Consider the following 19,300-nt stretch of genomic DNA (forward strand, 5'->3'; position numbering starts at 1 on the left):
GGACTGCAGCTCTACCTTACCCAAGGGGAGATGAGGCCAGATGACCTGCGAGGCCGCCTCTGGCCCCACTTCACCTGCTGCCCCACCTGCCAAACAGCAGACACTGCCAGGGGAGGGATGGCCTGGCCCACACACAGGGCCCGACACACAACTATGCAGTGAGCCGGGCAGCCTGGGAAGAGACACAGGACAAGAAGCTCCTCCTGACACTACTTTCCCACATCTTTATTATTCAACAAACAGATGGGTATGGAGACACAAGGATGGACAACAGCCAAGTTTCAATAAATAAGAGAAACGGGGACAGAAGGTGGGCCCGTGCCTGCACAGCCCCACATAAATAACGAGACTGCTGAGCAAGAGTGGAGACGGAGGCGGGGCAGTTGCCCGCACTGCCCAGGCGAGGGGACAGACACCAACACCGCAGGGACACAAACCAGGGCCAGAGGCCCCTCTCCAGCCCCGTCACACACACCACTTTCCCTCCGAAGCGCCTGAGACCTTGGGGGTGGCTGGGGCTCTGCACCACAGTCCTGCCCAGGTCAAGTCTGTTTCTTCAGGTCCAATAAAAATGGCAGGGGCAGGGGCAGGCACATGCATTAGGCCCCCTATGTATGCAGAGCCACATTCAGGCAGCCCCAGGGGAGACTTGAAGGCAGAGGCCCTGAAGCAGCAAGAACGGGGTCAGATAAAGCTACTAGTGGGAGGGGCGGCGTGGAGTTGAGCTCTCCAGTCCCACGACCCAGCCCAGAATCTGCAAGGCGGGAAGGCCCTGCGTGCTGAGACACTGCTACCCCCACTTCACAGTCAAAAGAACGGGGACCCAGTAATGGCCAGGGGCTTGCCCTAGATGAGAACCCAGAACTCAGCTCCCAGCCCAGGTCCTGTAAAGGACCTGTCTGAAAAAGAGGGAGCGGTCCCCCTACAGAGGCAAGGGGTGGGGCCAGGGGTGCCAGGGAGAGGGCCCCTCCCCACCACCAAGGCCCAGCCGCCCGGTGGAGCAGAGGTCAGGGCAGGGCACAGGCTCAGGGACCTGTGGGGAGGGAAATGGGTGGCAGGGACGGGAGAGGCCTCCGCCTGCTCCTGCACACAGCACCCGCCGGCCGGCCTGCCTCCTCACCGGTCTCCTCACCGGAGTGGACACTCCCACCTCCAGGCCTTGGCGGTTTTGTCTGCTGGGCCTTCCTGGATCCTCATGGGCCCAGCTGCAGCTCCGCCTCCTCCAGGAAGCCTTCGGAACCGCCCAGGGCAGGGCTGCAGGGTCCTCAGACGGGACAGCCCCTCAGATGACCAGATTGCTCTCACTTAGCCGGACCACATAGCGGTTCTCCTGGGTACAGAGGTGAGGGGTCAGAGCTGTCAGGGGGCTTCTGGCTCCAAGAAAGCAGCCCCTGCCCCATGCCCTCTGTACCCCCACCCCTGCCTGGTCAGCCAGGGGAGTGGCCCAGGTGCTGACAAGACATGTTCCCACTCAGTCCTCACCTCGGCCTTGTTCTCTGCTGGGGGCTTTGGCCACTTAGCGTGGCTTCCACCACTTCCCAGAAGTGCCCGCTGCTCACTGGGGAGGCCAGGTCGTGGGGAGTTGGGGAGCTCACCCCCTGAAGGCCCAGCCTCCGTGATGGTCTTCACTTCGGAGCTCACTGAACTCATGCGCTGCTCGGGAATTCGGGCCACGCGGAACCTGTGAGGAGCGGCGATGCTGTCTTGCCCCGTTAGAGGGGGATCCCCAGGTGTGGAGGGCGCAGCACCCGCCAGGGTGGCACAGCAAGTTCTTGGATCAGATCCTGAGTCCCCCCATGTCTTCCCACCCACTGCCAGGCTCCCAACTCTAGGCTGTGTGTGGCCAGGTTCTTAGGTGTTATGGGGGCCCTGGTGTTATCGGGGCGAGGACCCTGGCCACCCCCACTGCAAAGAGAGGCCCACTGAGGCCAGGAAGGGTGGGGCTGTTCACGGATCAACCTAGGGCCCTGCCTCCCCCACAGCCATCAGGCATCACCTGCGGTCTCTGCCTTCCTCACCTGCCCACAGACAAGATGGTGATCTCGCCCTGGCGTCCGGCCTTGGCCCCGGTCTTGGGGGTCCTGGCTGGGTTGGGCAGGAGTCTGGGAGTGGGGGTGGTGGCAGCTGCGGCCTCAGGGGACAGCAGCACCTCGGGCCACTTCTTCTGGCTACAACGCGAGCAGCTGGGGCCCGAGAGTGAGGCCAGGCCCTGCACGGTGTGGAGGTGGTGGCGATGCGGGCAGACGTGCGGCATGCTGGGTGGGCCCGGTGGCAGCCTGTGGGCGACACAGGCGGGAGGGTCACCAGGGTGGGGCAGGCCCAGGAGACCCCGGGAAGTAGTGAAGAGGAATCAGGGTGACAGGAGGGGAGACGCACCCCAGGGGCGAGTCCCTGGGAGGCAGGCTGAGGACCTGCGGTCTGGGGCCCGCCTGCCCGCTCACCTGGGCAGAGGCCGGTGGCTGGTCTGCACCAGCTGTCGGCTGTGGTACTCCTTCAGCAGCTCCTCCAGCGCTGCTGCATTCTCTGTGGGCAGCTGTTATCAGAACCTGGCTCTGGGCAGCCCGGGAGAACCCTCAACCCCACCCCGCACCGACCCCCTGCCTGGGCACAAAGCCCCTTACCCACTCACCCCTCCCCAGCCCGGGCTGTGTGCCTTTTCCTCCCCCGCTCACCAAGCAAGAAAGGGGGCAGCACCATCAGCCACACTGGTCAGAGGGCCAGGCTGGCCTGAGGCGTCGCGGCGGGAGGGGCAGAGCAGCGCTCTGGGACAGGGGTGGGGTCAGACCTTCCTCCTCACCTTTCTTCTCTGTGATCAGGCGCACCAAGACCCCAATGGTGTCCTCATTGGCGTCCTCGGTCCGGTAGGCAGGGTTGATCCCTGGAGAAGAGAAAGAACCACCATGATTCTAGGGAAGAAGTGGGTGGAACACACTCCTGGCTCGCCGGCTACACCAAGGTTTGGCAGCAGGGGGCGCCGCAGGCCTGTGTGTGCACGCCTACGGCCTCAGCTCTGGCTGAACTGTTACCACCTTCATCGCTCAGCACCGCAGCTCCCCGCAACCAGCAGCCCCAGGTGCTGAGTGGTTTCAGGACCATCTGAACTCCACCATCCTGCACAGACTGTGTGGGGTGGGGGGCCAGCCTCCCCTCAGGGAGCTGTGGGCGGCCTCTCTGCCCAGAACCCCCTCAGCCCCAGCGCACTGCCATTCTGGGCCTGTCACGCCCTGCACACCGCCCTGTCTTCATAACTAACCGAGGGCCCAGACCTCAAGGGCATGAGAATGGGCCATACAATCAATCCTGGGCCAGCAGCAGAGCTCCCAGGACTTGCACCCAGGCAGCAGCCAGCAAGTTAAAGGGAGTCCAGGCTAGGAAAACAAGTGCGGTTCCAGGCTAAATGGCCTGCCCAAAGTTCCCATCCTGTCCCCCTCCTGACCCTGCGAAGTCAGGAGCTGGAAAGGGGACTGGCATGGGAGGCGCCATTCAATCTTGACTCGGCCACTATGTTCTGTGAACAGAACTGTGTCCATGTGGAGTCCCTGCCCTGCTGGCTCTCAGGGGACAGCATGGGGCGGTAAGGCAAAAAAGAAAAGGGCTCCAAGGCCCTAGGGGAGAGGCAGGAGGAACATATCTTTCCCTCTGGTTCCAGGGCTTGTAACTCAAACCACAGCCTGAAGCTGAAACCTGAGCCTCTCATGGTGCCTGTCCAGGTCAGCTGCCCTGCCAGCCCTTCAGGCCAGAGGCCAGAGGTCACCCTGAGTACCCAGGAGGCAGTCTAACCTTTGAACTACACACACAACTGCAGCCCCAAAGGGGTCCAGACTCCTCCAGCTGGGAGGGAATCCCGCTGCAGCCCCTTGACATCCTCTCTGCCTATTCTGCCCCAGTTGCCAGCTTGGACCATCTCAGCCTTCCTTCCACTTTATCAGTTTGCCCACGTGCCTCATCTCCAGGAAATTCTCCTGATCACCCTTCCAGGCCAAGTAGATTCCCTCAGGTGACCCCAAGCTGAGCTAGGCTGGGCCAATCTGGGCCCTCTGGCCTCCCCACCCAACCCCCGGCTGGGCCTCACCGCTGCCTCCGCCTCCGGGGCCAGGCCCGACCTCCTTCTGGGCCGTGCAGTGGTAGCCCTTCCGCTTGAGCAGGTTGCACACCAGGATGCCCAGCAGCCCCATGAGACAGAAGATGGGCACGATGGCGATCACTGCGTACTGGGCAGCCGTCTCCTCGGGGCTGCCCGCCCGCGTGCTGTTCCCAGGCTGCCGCGTCTCCCCTGCACCGCTGGCCCCTGCGGCCACCTCCACGCCACGTCGGGCCCGTCGCCCCCGTTCTGAGCACCACGGAGGACGGAGGCAGGACAGAGGCAGAGAGAGGCAGACACTCAGAGAGGCCCAGGGCTGAGTCACGGGGCAGGGGTAGGGTTTGTGGTACTGACATGTCCTCAGCCACCCACTGTCCACCACGTTGGGGAAGCCGAGGCCAGCTCATCCCCCTCCTTTTGAGCCACCTGACCATCAGGATGGCCAGACCCTGAGCCCCACATCTAGGCCAGAGGGGTAAACAAAAGGCAACGGTGCACACGTGCCTGCGCACAGGGACAGCAGATCCTGCCTCCCCACAAGCCTGGCCCGTGAGGTGGTTTCCTCAGAAGGGACCAAAGCAACGGGTGAGAGGAGGTGCACGTGTGAGTGCCTATGTCACACTCGTCCACGTGGGTCACTTTGAGGGGGAGAGGGAAGGACAGGAGACAGGTTGTGGTGTGAGCCCCCAGCTGTGACAGCATCTGCTGCACAGTCCCTGCCCCTCAGAGATGGAGAGAGAAGAGACAGCCAGCCGACCAAGTGACCACGTCCTGCTGGATACCCTGGGCTGGGGAGTGAGAATCCCACTGCCCCAGACGGTCACAGAGGGGCCCTCGGGCTCAAGCTTCCCACACACGTCCCCACCAGGCTCAGCCCCCGTCTGCACTCACTGTAACAGCTGCGGGCGCCCAGAGGGGTCCGGGAGCATGGTTGACAGGGAACGCCGGGGACCTCTGACGGGGAAAACCACCTGCAGGGAGGGAAGATGTTACCGAAGCCCAAAAACCATCCTTCAGAGAGGCTGGACCATCCCCATGGGCACCCTCACTGCTCCTGACCCATCCGTTTTCACAGATGCGAAGTCTGAGGCCCACTCAAGGGAGGAGTGAGGCTGAGACCCCAGGATCTCAAGTCCTGGTCATGAACCCCCTCGCTCCACCCCGTGGCTCACCCAGGCTGGCAGTCTCCACACAGTGCGTCTTGAATTGCCGTGCCCACCTGGGCCTCGAGCCTCCCTCGAGGGCTGCAGCGTGAGTGGGGCTGGCATGGGCGAGAGCCCCAGGAGGCTGAGAAGGTGCCTGGGGGGCAGGACCTGCACAATGGGCCCTGCCCTGGTTCCTGCAGGAGGCAAAGAGTGAGGACAGAGCCAGGAGCCGGGTCTGGGGCCCCTGCCCCGGCCCTCGACAGCCTTCCCAGGAGAGGCCGATGGGCAGGGCGGGCTCACCGGGTTGGGCTCCTTCCCGGGCGGGCACGGCCGAGGGGCTGCTGATGCGGCAGTGGCCAGAGGCCAGGACAGCAGCTGGAAGAACAGAGGGCAGGACACGCTCAGGGGGCGGAGAGCACTAGGGCGTGGCAGCACCGGGCCCAGCGCCCCAGGCACAAGGACCTCAGGTGACTGGGCCGCCCCGGGCCCGGGACACTCTCTAGCCGCAGTCCCTTGTGCTACAAGTCCAATCTGCCTGTCTCAGCCCTGCTGCATCGCCACTGCCCAGGCAAGGAGGGAACCACATCTGCTTCTGGAAAGTGCCGGAAAGCCCCCGACAGGGCCAGGTCAGGCTCTCGAGCCCTTGGGTCTTTGAGTCACACCCTTTAAGCTAATCTGGACAATGAGGAGGACATTCTTCCGAATTCCTCAAGTTCCGTCCCACTTCCTGCTTGCTGCCTTGGCCCCCACATCACAGCTGAAAATGTCATTAACCAGCTTCATTTCATCATCTCTGGAGCTGAGTCTACAGGTGGTGCTTCTGGGCCCTTGGCCGAGGCTCTGGGACCATATCCTCCTCCGTGACCTCCCTGCCACGCAAGGCTGGCCTGTTCACAGCCTGGCACCCACACAGATCCCAAGGAAAGGATCTTCTCAATTTGCATCCCGCCCATTCCTCTTGGAGTGCCCTCTTTTCCCATTCCAGGTGTGAACTATCTGCCCTGAATCCCCCTCCTCCAGTCCACTGATGGAGCCCCCGCTTGCAACGGGTGCAGAGTAGAGCCGGGTGCCCTGAAGGGCAGAGGGATGTCACATGGGGGTGTGAGGGACCTCCTCAGCCTCCAGACCGAGTTCCAGCACGTGCCGAGCACTGGGAGGCCAGGGGCACCAGGAGAGGCGTGGCCAGACTGTTTGCTCCTCAAAAGGGCTGCGTAACCGACCCCAGCACCCACCATGGCACAAGGCTCCTGAGGGCTCAGTCCCATCCCCACTCACCACGAGGAGACAGGACAGGGGCCAGGGCGGCGGGCTCAGCTTCATCCTCAGGCCCCGGCGGGTGGAGACAGAACAGAGGCAGCCGCTGTCCTCCCGGTGTGTGTTCCCAGACGGGGCTGGACGGGAGGGAAGGTGGGGAGATGGTGCTGCGCAGGCAGAAGGCTGGGGCAGCCTCCCAGGGCAGCACGGGCTTGGGGGGCTTCCCGGGGGAGGAGGGCTTCCAGCCTCTTCCATGAACAGCCAGCTGCCCCAGGCCAAGCAGGGAAGCGTGGGAGGAAGGGACCAACAGCTTCGGGCCGGAGTGGGAGGAACGAGGAGGCTGGCAGCACCCCCACGCCCAGCCTCTCCACTCGCATCCTCAGCTCTCAGGGCTCCCGCCTCTCAGAACTGCGGGGGCCGCGAGCATGCCCGCCTCTCCTGCTTGCCTGCCTTCACTCTGGCTGTTTTTGCTCCAAGGAAGGCTTGCTCCGTCACACATCAAAGCCCAACACCAAGGCCTCTCCTGCTGGAGGCCCCTCTAGACTTCCTTTTCGCCTAAGTGCCTGCCTGTGGCGTCCCCCAGCCCGACTCCATCACAGCACCGGTCTCCCTGTGGGCCCCACAGTCCACACTCGGCCGGCTTCTCCAGAGCGCCGGGCCTGCACCTCAGAGCCCCGGGCAGACCTGCAGGGACGGGGTGGTCGCGGCAGCCCACATGCAGGCCTTCTGTCTTCCCCCAGGCACCTACTGTGTGCTGGGGCACTGCCCGCAGCACGGGCAAGGGTACAAACAAGACAGACACTGCCCCTGTCCTCAGGCAGCTCACAGCCCAGGAAGACCTACGAGCAACAGATCAAGCGTGCCGGGTGGAGGGCAGGGCTGAGACAAGTATGGCACACGGGGCGCGGAGCATGACGGGCACTGGCCTCGCCAGGAGGAAAGTCTTCAGCCAGCAGACAAGGCTGAGGAGCAGGGAGGAGGATTTGGCTTAGACAACAAGCGGGACAGCAGCAGAGCCAGGGAGTCCTGTGACGTCCGCCCAGGAGGCTGCGCTTCAGACTCAGGAGGGAGGGAGGGAAGGAGGGTCTCGGGCAGCCGGAGACCCCCGCGGGGCAGCCTGGAGCAGCCAAGCCCAGAGCCTGGAGGGGACCCCTGGAGCCTTGGAGTCTGATGGGCTGCCTGGCAGCAGAAGCACTGCCCGCGGTAAAGCCCAGGTCACAGGAGAGCCCCTCGGCCTACGAGCACCCGGGACTTCCCACGCGAAGGAGGAGGCAGGGGAAACTGATCCAGCTGCGCCGTGGGCCTGGCCTGGCACAGACCTTATGGGACCAGAGGTTTGAGTTACACCATCCTCGGGACTCTCCAGGTCACTGGCGGTGGCTCTCAGGCCAAGGCCAGCTCAAGGGAAAACCCAGGACAGAAGGTCCGGCCGCGGAGCAGAGTGAAGGCCGCACCCTGGCCGTCAGCGCCTGAAAGGGGCATCCTCTGATCCCCCCTCACCGGTGCCTCCTCCAGCGTGGTGACACGTGTCCCTGTCCCCTACCCAGGCCCCGCTCCCCTGCAAGCCCATCTCTCCATGGCTCCCTCCTTTGTTCGTCACGGAGCTCACCCACGGCCGACCCCGAGTCCCAAGGCCTCGAGGCCAGCCCCGCAGCCTCGTGTAGCCCCAGCGCCCCTCCGTGACCCCAGGGTGGGCCCAGAGCGCTGGGGCAGGCGTGGACAGTAAGAGGCTGGTTGGCCACAGAGGAGCGCGCCCCCCACCCCCGGCCCGAGTCCCACCCTGTCACTGGCACCTGCTGGGTGACCTGAGCCCGCGGGCAGGAGCTGTGCAGCTGCTGACCTCCAGACGGACGGGGAGCTCTGACCTCGAGACTTCCAAGAGGAAAGTGGGGTCCAAGGGCCCAGACTCAAAGCCAGCAAGGGCCCACTCTGGCACATTCACAGACACTCGCTGCCTCGCGCCTGACGCCTTCTAATTATGTGCCTTCTAATTACGCCAAACCAGCACTTACTCCAGTCTGACGGCCCGAGTCTCTGCTTACTAGCAGCTCCCCAGGCCCCCACACTCAGCCTGAGCCCCCAGCGGACCTGTCCAGTCAAGCTGCTGGCCGCCACCCAGAACCCCGCTGCACACGTGGACACCTGCTGCCCCGACTCCCCTCTGAGCTTTCTCCCCACCAGGCCTCCAGCACCTACGCTGGGAGCCCTGGAACCCTGATTGAAAAGCAAGTTCCAATCAAGCCCTTGGCTGGGTGGGCCGGGGTGGGGTGGTGGGTGAAGCCTCTACCCCCGACCCTACCTTCCCGTAGGCTGGGCAATCAGGAACCTTCCAAAGCCCAGCACCTCGGGGCACCTCCCGAGGGCTTCCTGGGGGATGGGGGGCTGTCAGAGACGGGCGGACGGAGGCCCTGAGGAGGGTAGCAGGTGTGGTGGTCCTCTCTGGCCCCAGGGCTCCTGGCAGAGGAGAACCATGCTCAGGGCCCCGGGGGCACAAAAGGAAGTTAGCTTAGAGGCCACCCCTCCCAGAAAGCCAGCCTGGCACCTGTTCCCACAGTCACCAGCTCCCTGTGGGACCTGAACCCCTGGGTGAAGCTTCACCTCGCTGGGCCTCAGTTTCCTCATCTGCAAGTGGGAGCTGTTTGTCCCCCAGAGCAAGGCTGTCACGAGGTTTAAGTGAGGTAACCTGATGTGGGTCCTGTGACTTCCTCCCATCACCCATCTTTCCCTCTGCACCTCCCACCAGGGTTTGTAATTATTTGTTTGCTTGCTTGTTTATTGTTTGCCCCCCCACCAGACAGCAGCGAGGGCAGGAATGTCTGTCTCGTTCACCACAACACCCTCTCCCAGCCAGCGTCTAGAGCAGGAGGCCTCCATGAAACACGGGGATATTGGCGGGTGAGGGGGAGAGGGTTCCTCACACACGGCCCGTCCCCACCCTCCTAAAAAGGCCCAAACAATTAGGACCAGAAATTCCCTGGAAGAAAGCCAAGGAGGAAAGCTGCAACCAGGGCCCCTCACAGGAGGGGCCGGAGCTCCAGGGCAGCGTAGCTCTGGAGGCCTCAGAGAAAGAGGAAGCTGTGTCCCCACCCTGCCTCCTCAGGCCTCAGCAGCTTCCCCTTTCCCAGAATTGAAGCTCATGGGGGTCACCGGGCTCCGGGCGGGCGCCCCGCCTCCGTCATTCACTCGCCGGCCTCCCCCCCGCCTCCACGAGGCTCCTCTGACAGCTCCCCCCACCTCCGCCTTGGCCCCCCAGTGGCCTCCAGCACAGCCCTACCTGCAGCTCAGGTGTCTCAACACCCAGGTCTGGGCCCTGTCCCTCCCCACAGCTCCCGCCACTCTGAGCTACCTTCTGGCCCCACACCTGCCTCTCTCACTGGCGCTGGGACCTGCTGCTTCCTCTGCCCGGAAACCTCTCCCATCACCTGACGCCCACCCTTCAGAGCTTAGCTGGAAGCTGCTTCCCCCTGCAAGCCCCCAACCACCACCTCCTGTGCGTCTGCCGCCCTGGGTGTGACCGTCCTGCTAACCCCGCCCTTCCCCACTGCCGGGCTGCCCCCCACCCCCACGCCCAGCACCCAGCACCTGAAGGGGTATGTGCCAAACCAGGGGCTCAGAAGAGGTGCTCAGGAGCGGGGCCAGCTTCTCCCAGGGTCAAGAGGGCCAGAGCGCAGGCCAACGGCTAAGGGGCCCAGCGGGTGGGACTGGGGTGGGGGCACTGAACCCAGATTTGAACCTCCTGCCTAACTTGGGGAGAACCAGACTTCTTGTTCCACTCTTCACTGACACTGTGGCTGTGGACCCCACCCCCGCTCCTCATCTCTCAGAGGGCTGTTGTGAGAACAAGAGGAGAAAATTCACATTAAACAGTCAGCACTGGGCTTCCCAGGGGGCGCCAGTAGTTAAGATGCCCGCGGACGGACTCTTGCAGGGGACCCGGGTTCGATCCTGGTCTGGGAAGATTCCGCGTGCCGTGAAGCCACCAAGCCCGTGCGCCGCAGCCCCTGAGCTGAGGCTCGGGAGCCAGCAGTCCGCACCCAGCACCACGGCCACCGAAGCCCGTGCGCCTAGAGCCTGTGCTCCACACGGGGACAGGCCACCACAACCAGAACCCGCGCCCCACAGCAAAGAGTGGCCCCCGCTCGCCACAACGTACAGCAACGAAGACCCAGCACAGCCAAACACTAATAAATAAACAAATCCTCTTTAAAAAGTACTCAGCACAGAGTGACGTGGAACAAGCTCTCAGTAAGCATTCACCACGCCTGTTTCCGGCGTACACTGAGGAGGGGTCACAGCACACCGCGCCCAGGCTGCGAGCTGAGAAGCCTGCGTTGCCCCCAACCCGGGGCCTACGGGAGCCTTGAAGGGTGAGCAGGGGAGCGAGGCATGGAACAACTCACAGCTCAGAGGGCGTGCGGCGTGCTGGGCTGCCGGCCAAGTGAGGCAGGGCTGGGGACGGAGGTGGGAGGCAGGTTTTCACCTGGAGCAGGGGGTGGGAGGCAGGCATTTGTTTCCCGGCCAGGGGCTTCATGGCCTGTGGACCTCTTGCAGCCTCCAGAGGCTAGGGCTGCCTGGAAACACAGCTGGACACAGGCCTCTCTCAGCAATGGCTGCACCCAAGCAGGAAGACAAAGGCCTCCCACCGACAGAGAAATCCAGGTTAGCAAGGAACCCAGTGGTTCCCTGGCAACTGGGGCTGAAGTAGGGCAGTGCCCACAGCTAGACGCTGTCTCCTTTCCATCCTCCGCCCTCACAGGGAAGGTGAGAGACCCTCATTCCCTCGGGCCAGGCCCTCATCCCGGGGTTGCCTCCACTCCTCAAAGGAGAGGAAAGCATGCCTCTTTCATCCCTGAGGAAACTGAGGCTGCAGGAGGTCACCTGTATGGGTCACCCCACCCAGCCAGGGAGTGGTAAGGCAGAGATGCACGCCAGGTGCCTACATCTCTCTGGCCCCTCCTCCCCGGGAGCCTGGCCCAGGGCCCAGAATAAGGCAGATGTTCTGGGGCTTTGCCAACCTAGTGGCAGAGGCTAGGGAGCTGGCAGCACACAGGAGGCGGTTCAACTGAAAGCCTATCATGAAGCACCCAGGAGGGCCCCTGGCAAGGAGGCACTGCCCCAGGGGGGGCCTCTCAGCTTTCCTGCACAGACTCGCCTACTGCCCTGTCTACACCAGCTCCAGGGGGAAAAGCCACTGGGACCTGTGGGAAGCAGGAAGCCCAGGAAAGCCTGGGGGTTCCCAGGGCGAGGAAGAGCCCAGGGAGGAGGCCAGCTCCTCAGGACTGATGAAGGGGCCACTCAGTGAGAAGGGCGCCCCCATCTCCACCCCCACCCCAGCCTCAGGCAGCCAAGCTCTCCCAGGTCACAACCCTGGGGTGAGGACGTCAGGCAATGCAGATCCCCCAATCCTGCCCCAGCGCCCACCAGGCAGCAGCTGCACCCCAGCCCGCCCCCAGGCCCGCCCTTGGGAGGCTCAGGGGCCGGGGGTGGGGGTGTTAATTGGCTCTTGAGGATAAGAAAAGGGCTGAGACAGCCAGACAGGGCCCACCTGCCCCTCCCAGTCTGAGTGCAGAAGCAATCCCTGCCCCTCCCTGGGCTGAGCCTGGGGCCCAAACGAGACAGTCATCTCTGAAGCAGAGCTGGGGCTCCCCTGCGCCCTACTAAGAACCTATTACATGCCCATTCCCGTACCAGGAAGACCCTGATGCTGGGAAAGATTGAAGACAGGAGAAGGGGACGACAGAGGATGAGATGGTTGGATGGCATCACCGACTCAACAGACATGAGTTTAGAAAACTCAGGGAGTTGGTGATGGACAGGGAGGCCTGGCTTGCTGCAGTCCATGGGGTCGCAAAGAGTCGGACACGACTGAACGACTGAACTGACTGACTGACAGGCCCGTTCCTTTACCAGGCCTCCAAGACAGGGTTCCAGCTTCACAAATGAGGAAACCGCAGGGCAGACAGGCTGAGTAGTACCCCGTCACCACCTGGTCTCCAAGGAAACAGGTCTCCCTGCGAGGAGTGGAGACAGGGGGCGGGCAGCCCCTGCTCTTGCCGCCCCAGTCCTGGCATTCCCCTGCTCCCAAGCGCCCTGCTCCAGCCCAGCCCCCGAGCATTCCTGCAGGGACGACGCACCTGTTCCCAAGAGAGGATGGCAAAGCGCGAGGAGGACAGCCCTCCGCCCACCAGCTCTCGCCACTGCCGCCCTCTCCTCTGAGAGGCCACCCCTGCCTCCCACCCAGGTCGCATGTCTGTACCAATCACTACTGTCCCAGGATGGCCTGCAGTTCTCAGCACAGGCCCTGCCCTGTCACCCTGACCAGGCTGACTCAGGCGAGGCTTCAAGAACCGAGGGGAAACCAGGCCCAACCGGCCCTGTCCTCCAGCTTCTCCAGACTCAAGGGGCTGGAAGAAAGAGACTCCCTGCCCCCAGCAATCCCAAGTCAGGCCTGAACAAAGCCTGAGGATGGCGGTCACAGGAGGCTGGGCCCAGAGCAGTCACACCTGGGTTCAAGCTCTAGCTCATCGCTTAGGAGCTCTGTGACCTTGGGCAATTACTCTTCCTGAGTTCCACGGTCTTCCCCTGCAAACAGGGGTTCTGGTCCCTGTCTCCAGGGATGCTGAGGAGATAACGGGAGCCACTGTGGGTAGTACTGGCCAGGGCCTGGGCTGACCAGGCCTCTCCTGAGTACCAGTTCTCAACAGCCCACACAAGCCGGAGGAGGAGCCAAGCTCAGGACAGAGCGGTGTCCAACCGAGGTCACCCAGTGACTCGGGAGCAGGAGAGCTTGGGGAGCCTGACATCAGTCCCAATAGCATGGGTGACGAGTCTCGGACTCCCCAGGTGGACTCTGGGTGCCCATTTTCCAGCTGTTACACAGGCCTGTGTCCACCTGTTCCCACACCAAGTGAAGTCACAGTAAAGAAGGAGAGGAGTGCTGAGTAGTCACGACCCAGCCCTACATCCCCGAGTCTGTTTCCTCTGTAATTTGGGACAACTGTGCCTGTCCAGCTGACCTCTTGGCATGGCTGGAGGATCCACGGTTCATCAGGGAACAGTGGCTCTTCTTACCATCAGGCCTCAGCCCCGGTGCCACCTCCTGCAGGAAGCCTTCCCAGCCTCCCCATCCCTCTCCTGGCCCCCTCAGCCATCATTGGTTGTGTCTCCACCAGGGAGGAAGGCAGCAGGTGATCCAGGAGGTGGGGCAGGGCTCCATCCCTGTGCTCATCGCTCCTTCTCACCGTGAGGGTGTGAGGTCCAAGTCAGGCCTCTCCTTCTGGAAGCCCTCCTTCCTTCTCTCTTACCCACACACTCAGACCCTGCCTCTATCAGCTACAGAAAACCCCTCCATCCCTCTCTTGTGCCAAGCAAGCAGGGCACACGTTCATGGCTACACGGGCAGCTTATATACAGAGCCCTCATCTTTCCCAGGGAGGCCCGAGAAAGAGCTCTGGTCTTCCAGCAAGCAGACCTGGGTTAGAATCCCAGTGACACTGGAGTCCCGCACATCCCTTCCCTGGTCTGGACCTTTTTTTCCAGGTCGGTACCTGGAGGGTCCTGCCCAGGGCTGAACATATATACACAGCTGGGACGCAGCACGGACTCCACCATCTTCCCTGCCACCCCATCCCCAGCTGGGTGCTAAGCTCTGCCAGAGATCACATTCCAGCACCCCCAATCCTGAGTGGGGGGCCCTGCTGGCTGTTCTCCAGCAAAACTCCTCTCCCTCTGGTCCACCCTCACTGCCTACCTGGCGGAAGGGCTGCCCCACGGGAGGGAGTGGGCCCTGCCCAGCCAGGCCAGGGGCTGGGCAGCAGCACCACCACTCCCTGCTCCCCTTACAGGTAGCCAGCCTGGTCCTTCTTTGAAAACCTACACCAGAGTTGTCAGACAACCCTCAGCTCTGTCTGGCAGAGATGGGGCTGGGGGTTGGGCAGGAACGGGAGTGCCAGACTCCAGCACTAGCTGCTGTGTGACTCAAACTCGGAATGGACCCCCTCTGCCCTCAGAGTCTGGGCTCCCCAGAGCAGCTTGGGGAGCAAGGGAACATGTTGTCAGTGCCGCTGTCAGGACCCAGGGCCTGACACACAGCAGGGCCTCAGCGGGGAGCTTCCTCTGCTGGCCCAGGATGAGACCCTTGCCTGAGAAGCCCACAGCAAGCACCAGACTCGCTCCTACACACAGGGGTGGCCTTGAGGATTCACCCCTAACCCCCAGCACACACCTGGGAGCACTGAAAACCGTGGGGACAAACCTCCCTGTGTATCCTGGCACACAGTAGGCCCTCAGCCTACAGTGGCTACCATTCCTTCCTGCCTGGCCAACACAGATATAACCACGGGAGAAGAGAGGATAAGGGCCAGGCTGGCCCCACCCAGCTGGGCATGCAGTGCCAATGAGGATCCACCCCTGGACCTATTCCTAGAAGCGAGAAGGGGGGCAGGTAGCACGTGGACCACACAATGAAGAAGGACTAACATTGGGCTGGGAGGGTTCCTGGGAGAGGGGGTGGGGGTGGGGCTGTACCCTGAATGATCAGGAGGGTTCTAGAAAGGGGAGCCAGCAGAAGGAAAGGCAGAGCACAACCACAGCATCTGGTGGAGAGAGATAAGGCTGAAGATGTAAAGTTCAAAAAGGTCCTGGAAAGAAAACCTCAATGACAGGGTGATGAGTCTGGACTGTAAATTGTTGGCCAAAAGTACAGGTTGCCTTAGGGAGGCCACTCTGGCGGTGGGCAGGGATGGGGACTGGAAATGGAGGCAGAGAGGCCAGTACAAGAGTCCGGGCAAGGGCAGCAAGGCCAGAGCTGGAACATAAGAGGCGCCCTGGTTTTGCGAAGGCATGTCTTGGGCCTGCTCCCAGTCCTGGGCCACGTCCAGCCTGCTGGGGAACATGTGGCAGGATAGAAGGTAGGTCCCCTGCCTGAAGGGTGAGAGACAGAGCACCAGGGTGGTGGGGGCCTTGGGTAAATTCCAGCAGTTCTCAGAACCTCAGTCTCTCCCGCTTGTAAAATGAGGCTGACCCTGTGAGCAGTGGCTGCGGGCTGAAAGCTTCCCCTCCTTGGCCAGAAACAGGCACCTCCCTCCAGCAACTGTTGCACCAATCCCAACTGGGGCCCCACTGGAAACCCAGCCTGGCCCCACCATCCCTGTCATTCATGGCGCCCAAGTTCCCAGAAAAGTCTGGCTTGGGCAGGGCACAGGGTAGGGCCGGGACCAGAAGAGGAGGTTAACTCTTGCTTAACCCTTCCCCTCGCCCTCCCCTTCCTAGGCCCTGAGCTATTTCCACCTCTTTGCTGGGGATGGAAATAACCCAGGCTCAGTCTCAAGAGACCAAGACAGCTATTCTGATCAGCCCCAAGAAGCACAACTCCAGTCATTCCAGAGAGGACAGAGGGATACCCTGATCCCCAGCTCTAGCTTTCAGCCACACAGCAGCAGGGGTCTCTGGGAAGAATGTGGACGCTGAGGCCTGGAAAGTGTAGGCACAAGCTCAAGGTCACTCCCGGCCTGTCCCCCAACTCCTGCAGCATGTGGGTGATTTTGGAACAACTCTGGATAGGGACATAGGTCCTCACAGGTATGGTGAAGGTCAAGTGGGACTCCAATTCTCCTGCCACTCTTGGAGCCTGGGCTATGCTGTTGACGCCCAACACTCCTCAAAGCTATACAAACACTCCTCAAGAGCTATACAGACTCTTCCCAAACCAGTTACAGGCTCTAGAAGGCAGGAGACGGGCCTTTTTGGTGACCTCTGGCTAGGGGCTGAGAGCTAGTGGAAGGGAAGACGGGGAGGAACAGAAAGGCCACATAATCTACACACCCATAATATTTTAGACATGTATGCAAATATACACCATACTCAGAACTCGCAATGGCATATACCCTGCCAAGGCCACATTGCCAGCCCAGGTTGAGAGAAGGAAGCCCAGATGAGCCATGAGCAGCTTATTATGAAGGGAAGTGGCCCTCACCAAACATCTCACAGGGCTTCAGGAACAGGAGGCCTGAATTCCAGTCCCAGCACTGACCTGACTCTGTGTGACCTTGGGGAAGTCACTTTGCTTCTCTGAGGCTGTTTCCTTCTCTGGAAAAGTCACCGCATCTCAGAACCACTGTGAGGATTCACCAAGAGCACCCCATAAACTGTTCAGCATGGCACGTGGAACCCTCGCCCCCACTCAGAATACAATCAACGTTTTCAAAGGGTGATAGCAGATGAGAGAACTTCCAGATCCCTCAGCAGGTGCCCCTTTACCTCTCCTAATTTCCATTTAACTTAGCAAGAACCTAAAAGATCCTCTTGTGGGGGAGGGGGCCTCAGGAGGGTCTAGCCCAGATGGTGAAAAGGCCCTGTTCCAGCTCTCCAAATCAGAGACCACTCACAGGGACCCTGCCTCCTCTCCCCTCCATGAAGGGAACCAAAGAAAGGAGACAGGGACCAGAGAAATCCGTGTCTATTGTTCAGAATTTTCAGCTTTGTTCCAGGAGGTGTGCTTCCCATCCTGTCACCACACCTGGGAGCAACCCCTGAGCCACTCGGTCCCTAGCAGACAGCCTGCCCTCATCACCCCACTGCAGTCTTTCCGCCTGAGGGAGGTAGGGGAGAACAGAGACAGCTGACCCAAAAACAATAGAGGATCCCAAAGTGATGATTCACAGTCTGTTCACAGCCCAGCACCTCACTGTGCAGACAGGGAGACTGAGGCCCGGTGAGGGTGGGACCTCAGAGCAAGACTAAGCCTGGGCCCAGTGGGAATACAGGTTACCCGGGGGCAGAGCTTTGCCAGGCCTCCCAGACTTCGTGTGTGTGTGTGTGTGTGTATGTGTGTGTAAGACAGAGAAGGGTGGAGCCTGAGGCTACCTCAGGGGCCCTCTGCTTCTGCCAGACTTGGCACCCCAGGAGATGCCACTCAGCCTTAGCCTCACTCCTTCTGCCAGGGCAAGTCACTCAGGACACAACCCCCTCACTAAACTGAGCTCCTGAGGGGGTGCCCTCTTGGGGACAGTCCTGGAGAGACTCTTGTCCCCTCCCTTGAGCCCCCCTTCCTTCCAGACCCCCATCTGCTAGCAGGTGTTTTGAGGTCCCTCCTTTCCACCTTGTACTCATCTCCCCGAGGTGCTCACGCGCACACAGCACAACCTGACCCCACAGCACACTGCTTCAGGGGTTGGTTCTCACAATCACCCGGGCCTCTCTCGCTCTATTCCACGCTCACCCACGTTAATGAGGGCCCTGGCCCTGCCCTGCTCACGCCCCAGGCCACACACACACACACTCAGTGACCCCAGTGACCCGGGGTTTCTCACAGCAGGCGGGGGGTCACAGTCACCCGCAGTGACCCGGAGTGTCTCACACACAATCACACGCACACACTCTGCCTGTTACAGACACACAGAGCCCCTCTGTGTCTCCCGCTCGGCCCGGCGTCACCGCCCAGTGTCCCGGCCACACGTTCGCCCCGGCTGGGCCGCCTCACGCGCCGTGTCGCCCACAGTCACGGGCTGACACCGCTCAGAACCCCCTCCGGCCTCTCCGCTCCGCAGCCGCACTGAGGTGCCGCGGTCCAAGTTTCCCGGGCCGGGGGCGTTTCCGCGGCCCGCTCGCTCCTCAAACTGCAAGTCCCGCCGCCGCTTCCCCATCGCGCACAGCCGGGCCTGGAGCCGCGGCCGAAGGACGCGCAGATCCCCGGGCAGGGGGGCTCAGAGACAAAAAGACGCGGGGGCGGGGGGGCGCGGGGCCCTGGCTGCGGCATCTGCCGCGCCGGCGAACTTCCTCAGAGACGCGGGGAGGCAGGGGGCGCCGCTCGGCTCCGCATCCCTCTGGCCCCTACCGCGGGGAACGGACTCTGGGCTGGGGCTCCGCGCGACCTCCTTACCTGGCCGCTCCCTCCAGCAGCCCAGCTCCCGGGTCGACGCGGTGCCCGAGCCCGTAACGGCGAGCGCCCGGGCGGCCGCGCAAGCTGCGCGCCTTTTGAATGAATCGCCGCCCGGGCCTGGAAGACGCACGGCCCCGCCTCCGCGCGTCACGACCGCCGGCCCCGCCTCCGACGTCAGAGCCCGGCCCGCGACCCCCGCCCCTGGAGGCTGCCTTGGGGCGAGAAGGCGCTCTGCGGCCCGGCCGTGCTGCTCTGTGTCGCCATCTCTCGTGTCCCGTAGGAACTGCAGGGGCTGTGCCAGACCAGCCCCTTCTGGGGTCAGCCCCATCTGGGCTCCGAACCAAGAAAGGAGTTACAAGATAAACTGGAGACTTGGATGCTACTCTGAGACCTGTCATCATTGCCAGTGCAAACGGGGCCACCGCTGCTCCTCACTGGGTCTCGTTTTCCTCCTGGAAATTGGCAGCCAGGGTGAACGACCTCACTTTGTCTTGTTGAGGAGGCCCATGCCCGCCTCCAGACACCCCACCCATTTAGTGAGAAAAGGCCTGGTGAAAGTTAATCTATAGTGGAGGCCCACTGTGTAGGCTTCTGCCATTTTTCAGGGCCCAGCCCGAATCTCCTTCCTCCAGGAGGTCTTTCCTCTCTCTCTCCACCCCACTACCCTCTGCCGGGATAGTTAGTCCCTCCTTCCAGCAGGACAGGTGATAAACTGCTTGCTTTCTGTTTCCTACTGCCAGCCATCCCACCCTGCAGATTGCCAACCTCAACCACTGGGTGTCCAGCAGGGGGGCACTAATTGTATTGTATTTCTAGCTCTGTGAATCCTGCCTCTTGGAGCTGTGCCTTATGGTGGGCCAGAACTGAAGGCAGCAGCTCAGAGGCCAAGGTTCCCCCCAGTCAGTACCATTTAGGGGTCCCCAGAGGCCCTCCCAGGACAGC

At 62.2% G+C, this 19,300-nt stretch overlaps 1 protein-coding gene across 2 annotated transcripts; it reads right to left on the bottom strand.

The window, feature by feature from the left end:
- Nucleotides 1-210: 210 nt before the first annotated feature.
- RELT (RELT TNF receptor) lies at nt 211-18,472 on the bottom strand. 2 transcript variants are annotated; one of them, XM_065944233.1, is made up of 11 exons: nt 18,359-18,472; nt 6,502-6,617; nt 5,527-5,601; nt 5,254-5,420; nt 4,973-5,052; nt 4,073-4,330; nt 2,798-2,878; nt 2,442-2,523; nt 2,019-2,276; nt 1,483-1,681; nt 211-1,330 (listed from the first exon to the last, which is right to left on the bottom strand). In XM_065944233.1, exons 2-11 carry the CDS (start codon nt 6,544-6,546, stop codon nt 1,283-1,285), a joined length of 1,293 nt encoding a protein of 430 aa, XP_065800305.1. In that variant the 5' UTR covers nt 6,547-6,617; nt 18,359-18,472; the 3' UTR covers nt 211-1,282. The 2 variants fall into 2 exon arrangements, with proteins under 2 accessions (XP_065800305.1, XP_065800306.1); XM_065944234.1 differs by lacking the exon at nt 4,073-4,330.
- Nucleotides 18,473-19,300: the final 828 nt, after the last annotated feature.

Source organism: Muntiacus reevesi, chromosome 9 (assembly GCF_963930625.1).
Source record: "Muntiacus reevesi chromosome 9, mMunRee1.1, whole genome shotgun sequence".
NCBI classification, from domain to species: Eukaryota; Metazoa; Chordata; class Mammalia; order Artiodactyla; family Cervidae; genus Muntiacus; species Muntiacus reevesi.

Coding starts and splice junctions, on each gene's coding strand:
- RELT (XM_065944233.1), bottom strand. CDS start 6,546: ATGAAGCTGAGCCCGCCGCCCTGGCCCCTGTCCTGTCTCCTCGTG. Junction 5,602..6,501: donor CCCTGTCCTGTCTCCTCGTG/GTGAGTGGGGAT, acceptor CTGTTCTTCCAG/CTGCTGTCCTGGCCTCTGGC. Junction 2,277..2,441: donor AGCCACCGGCCTCTGCCCAG/GTGAGCGGGCAG, acceptor TGTCGCCCACAG/GCTGCCACCGGGCCCACCCA.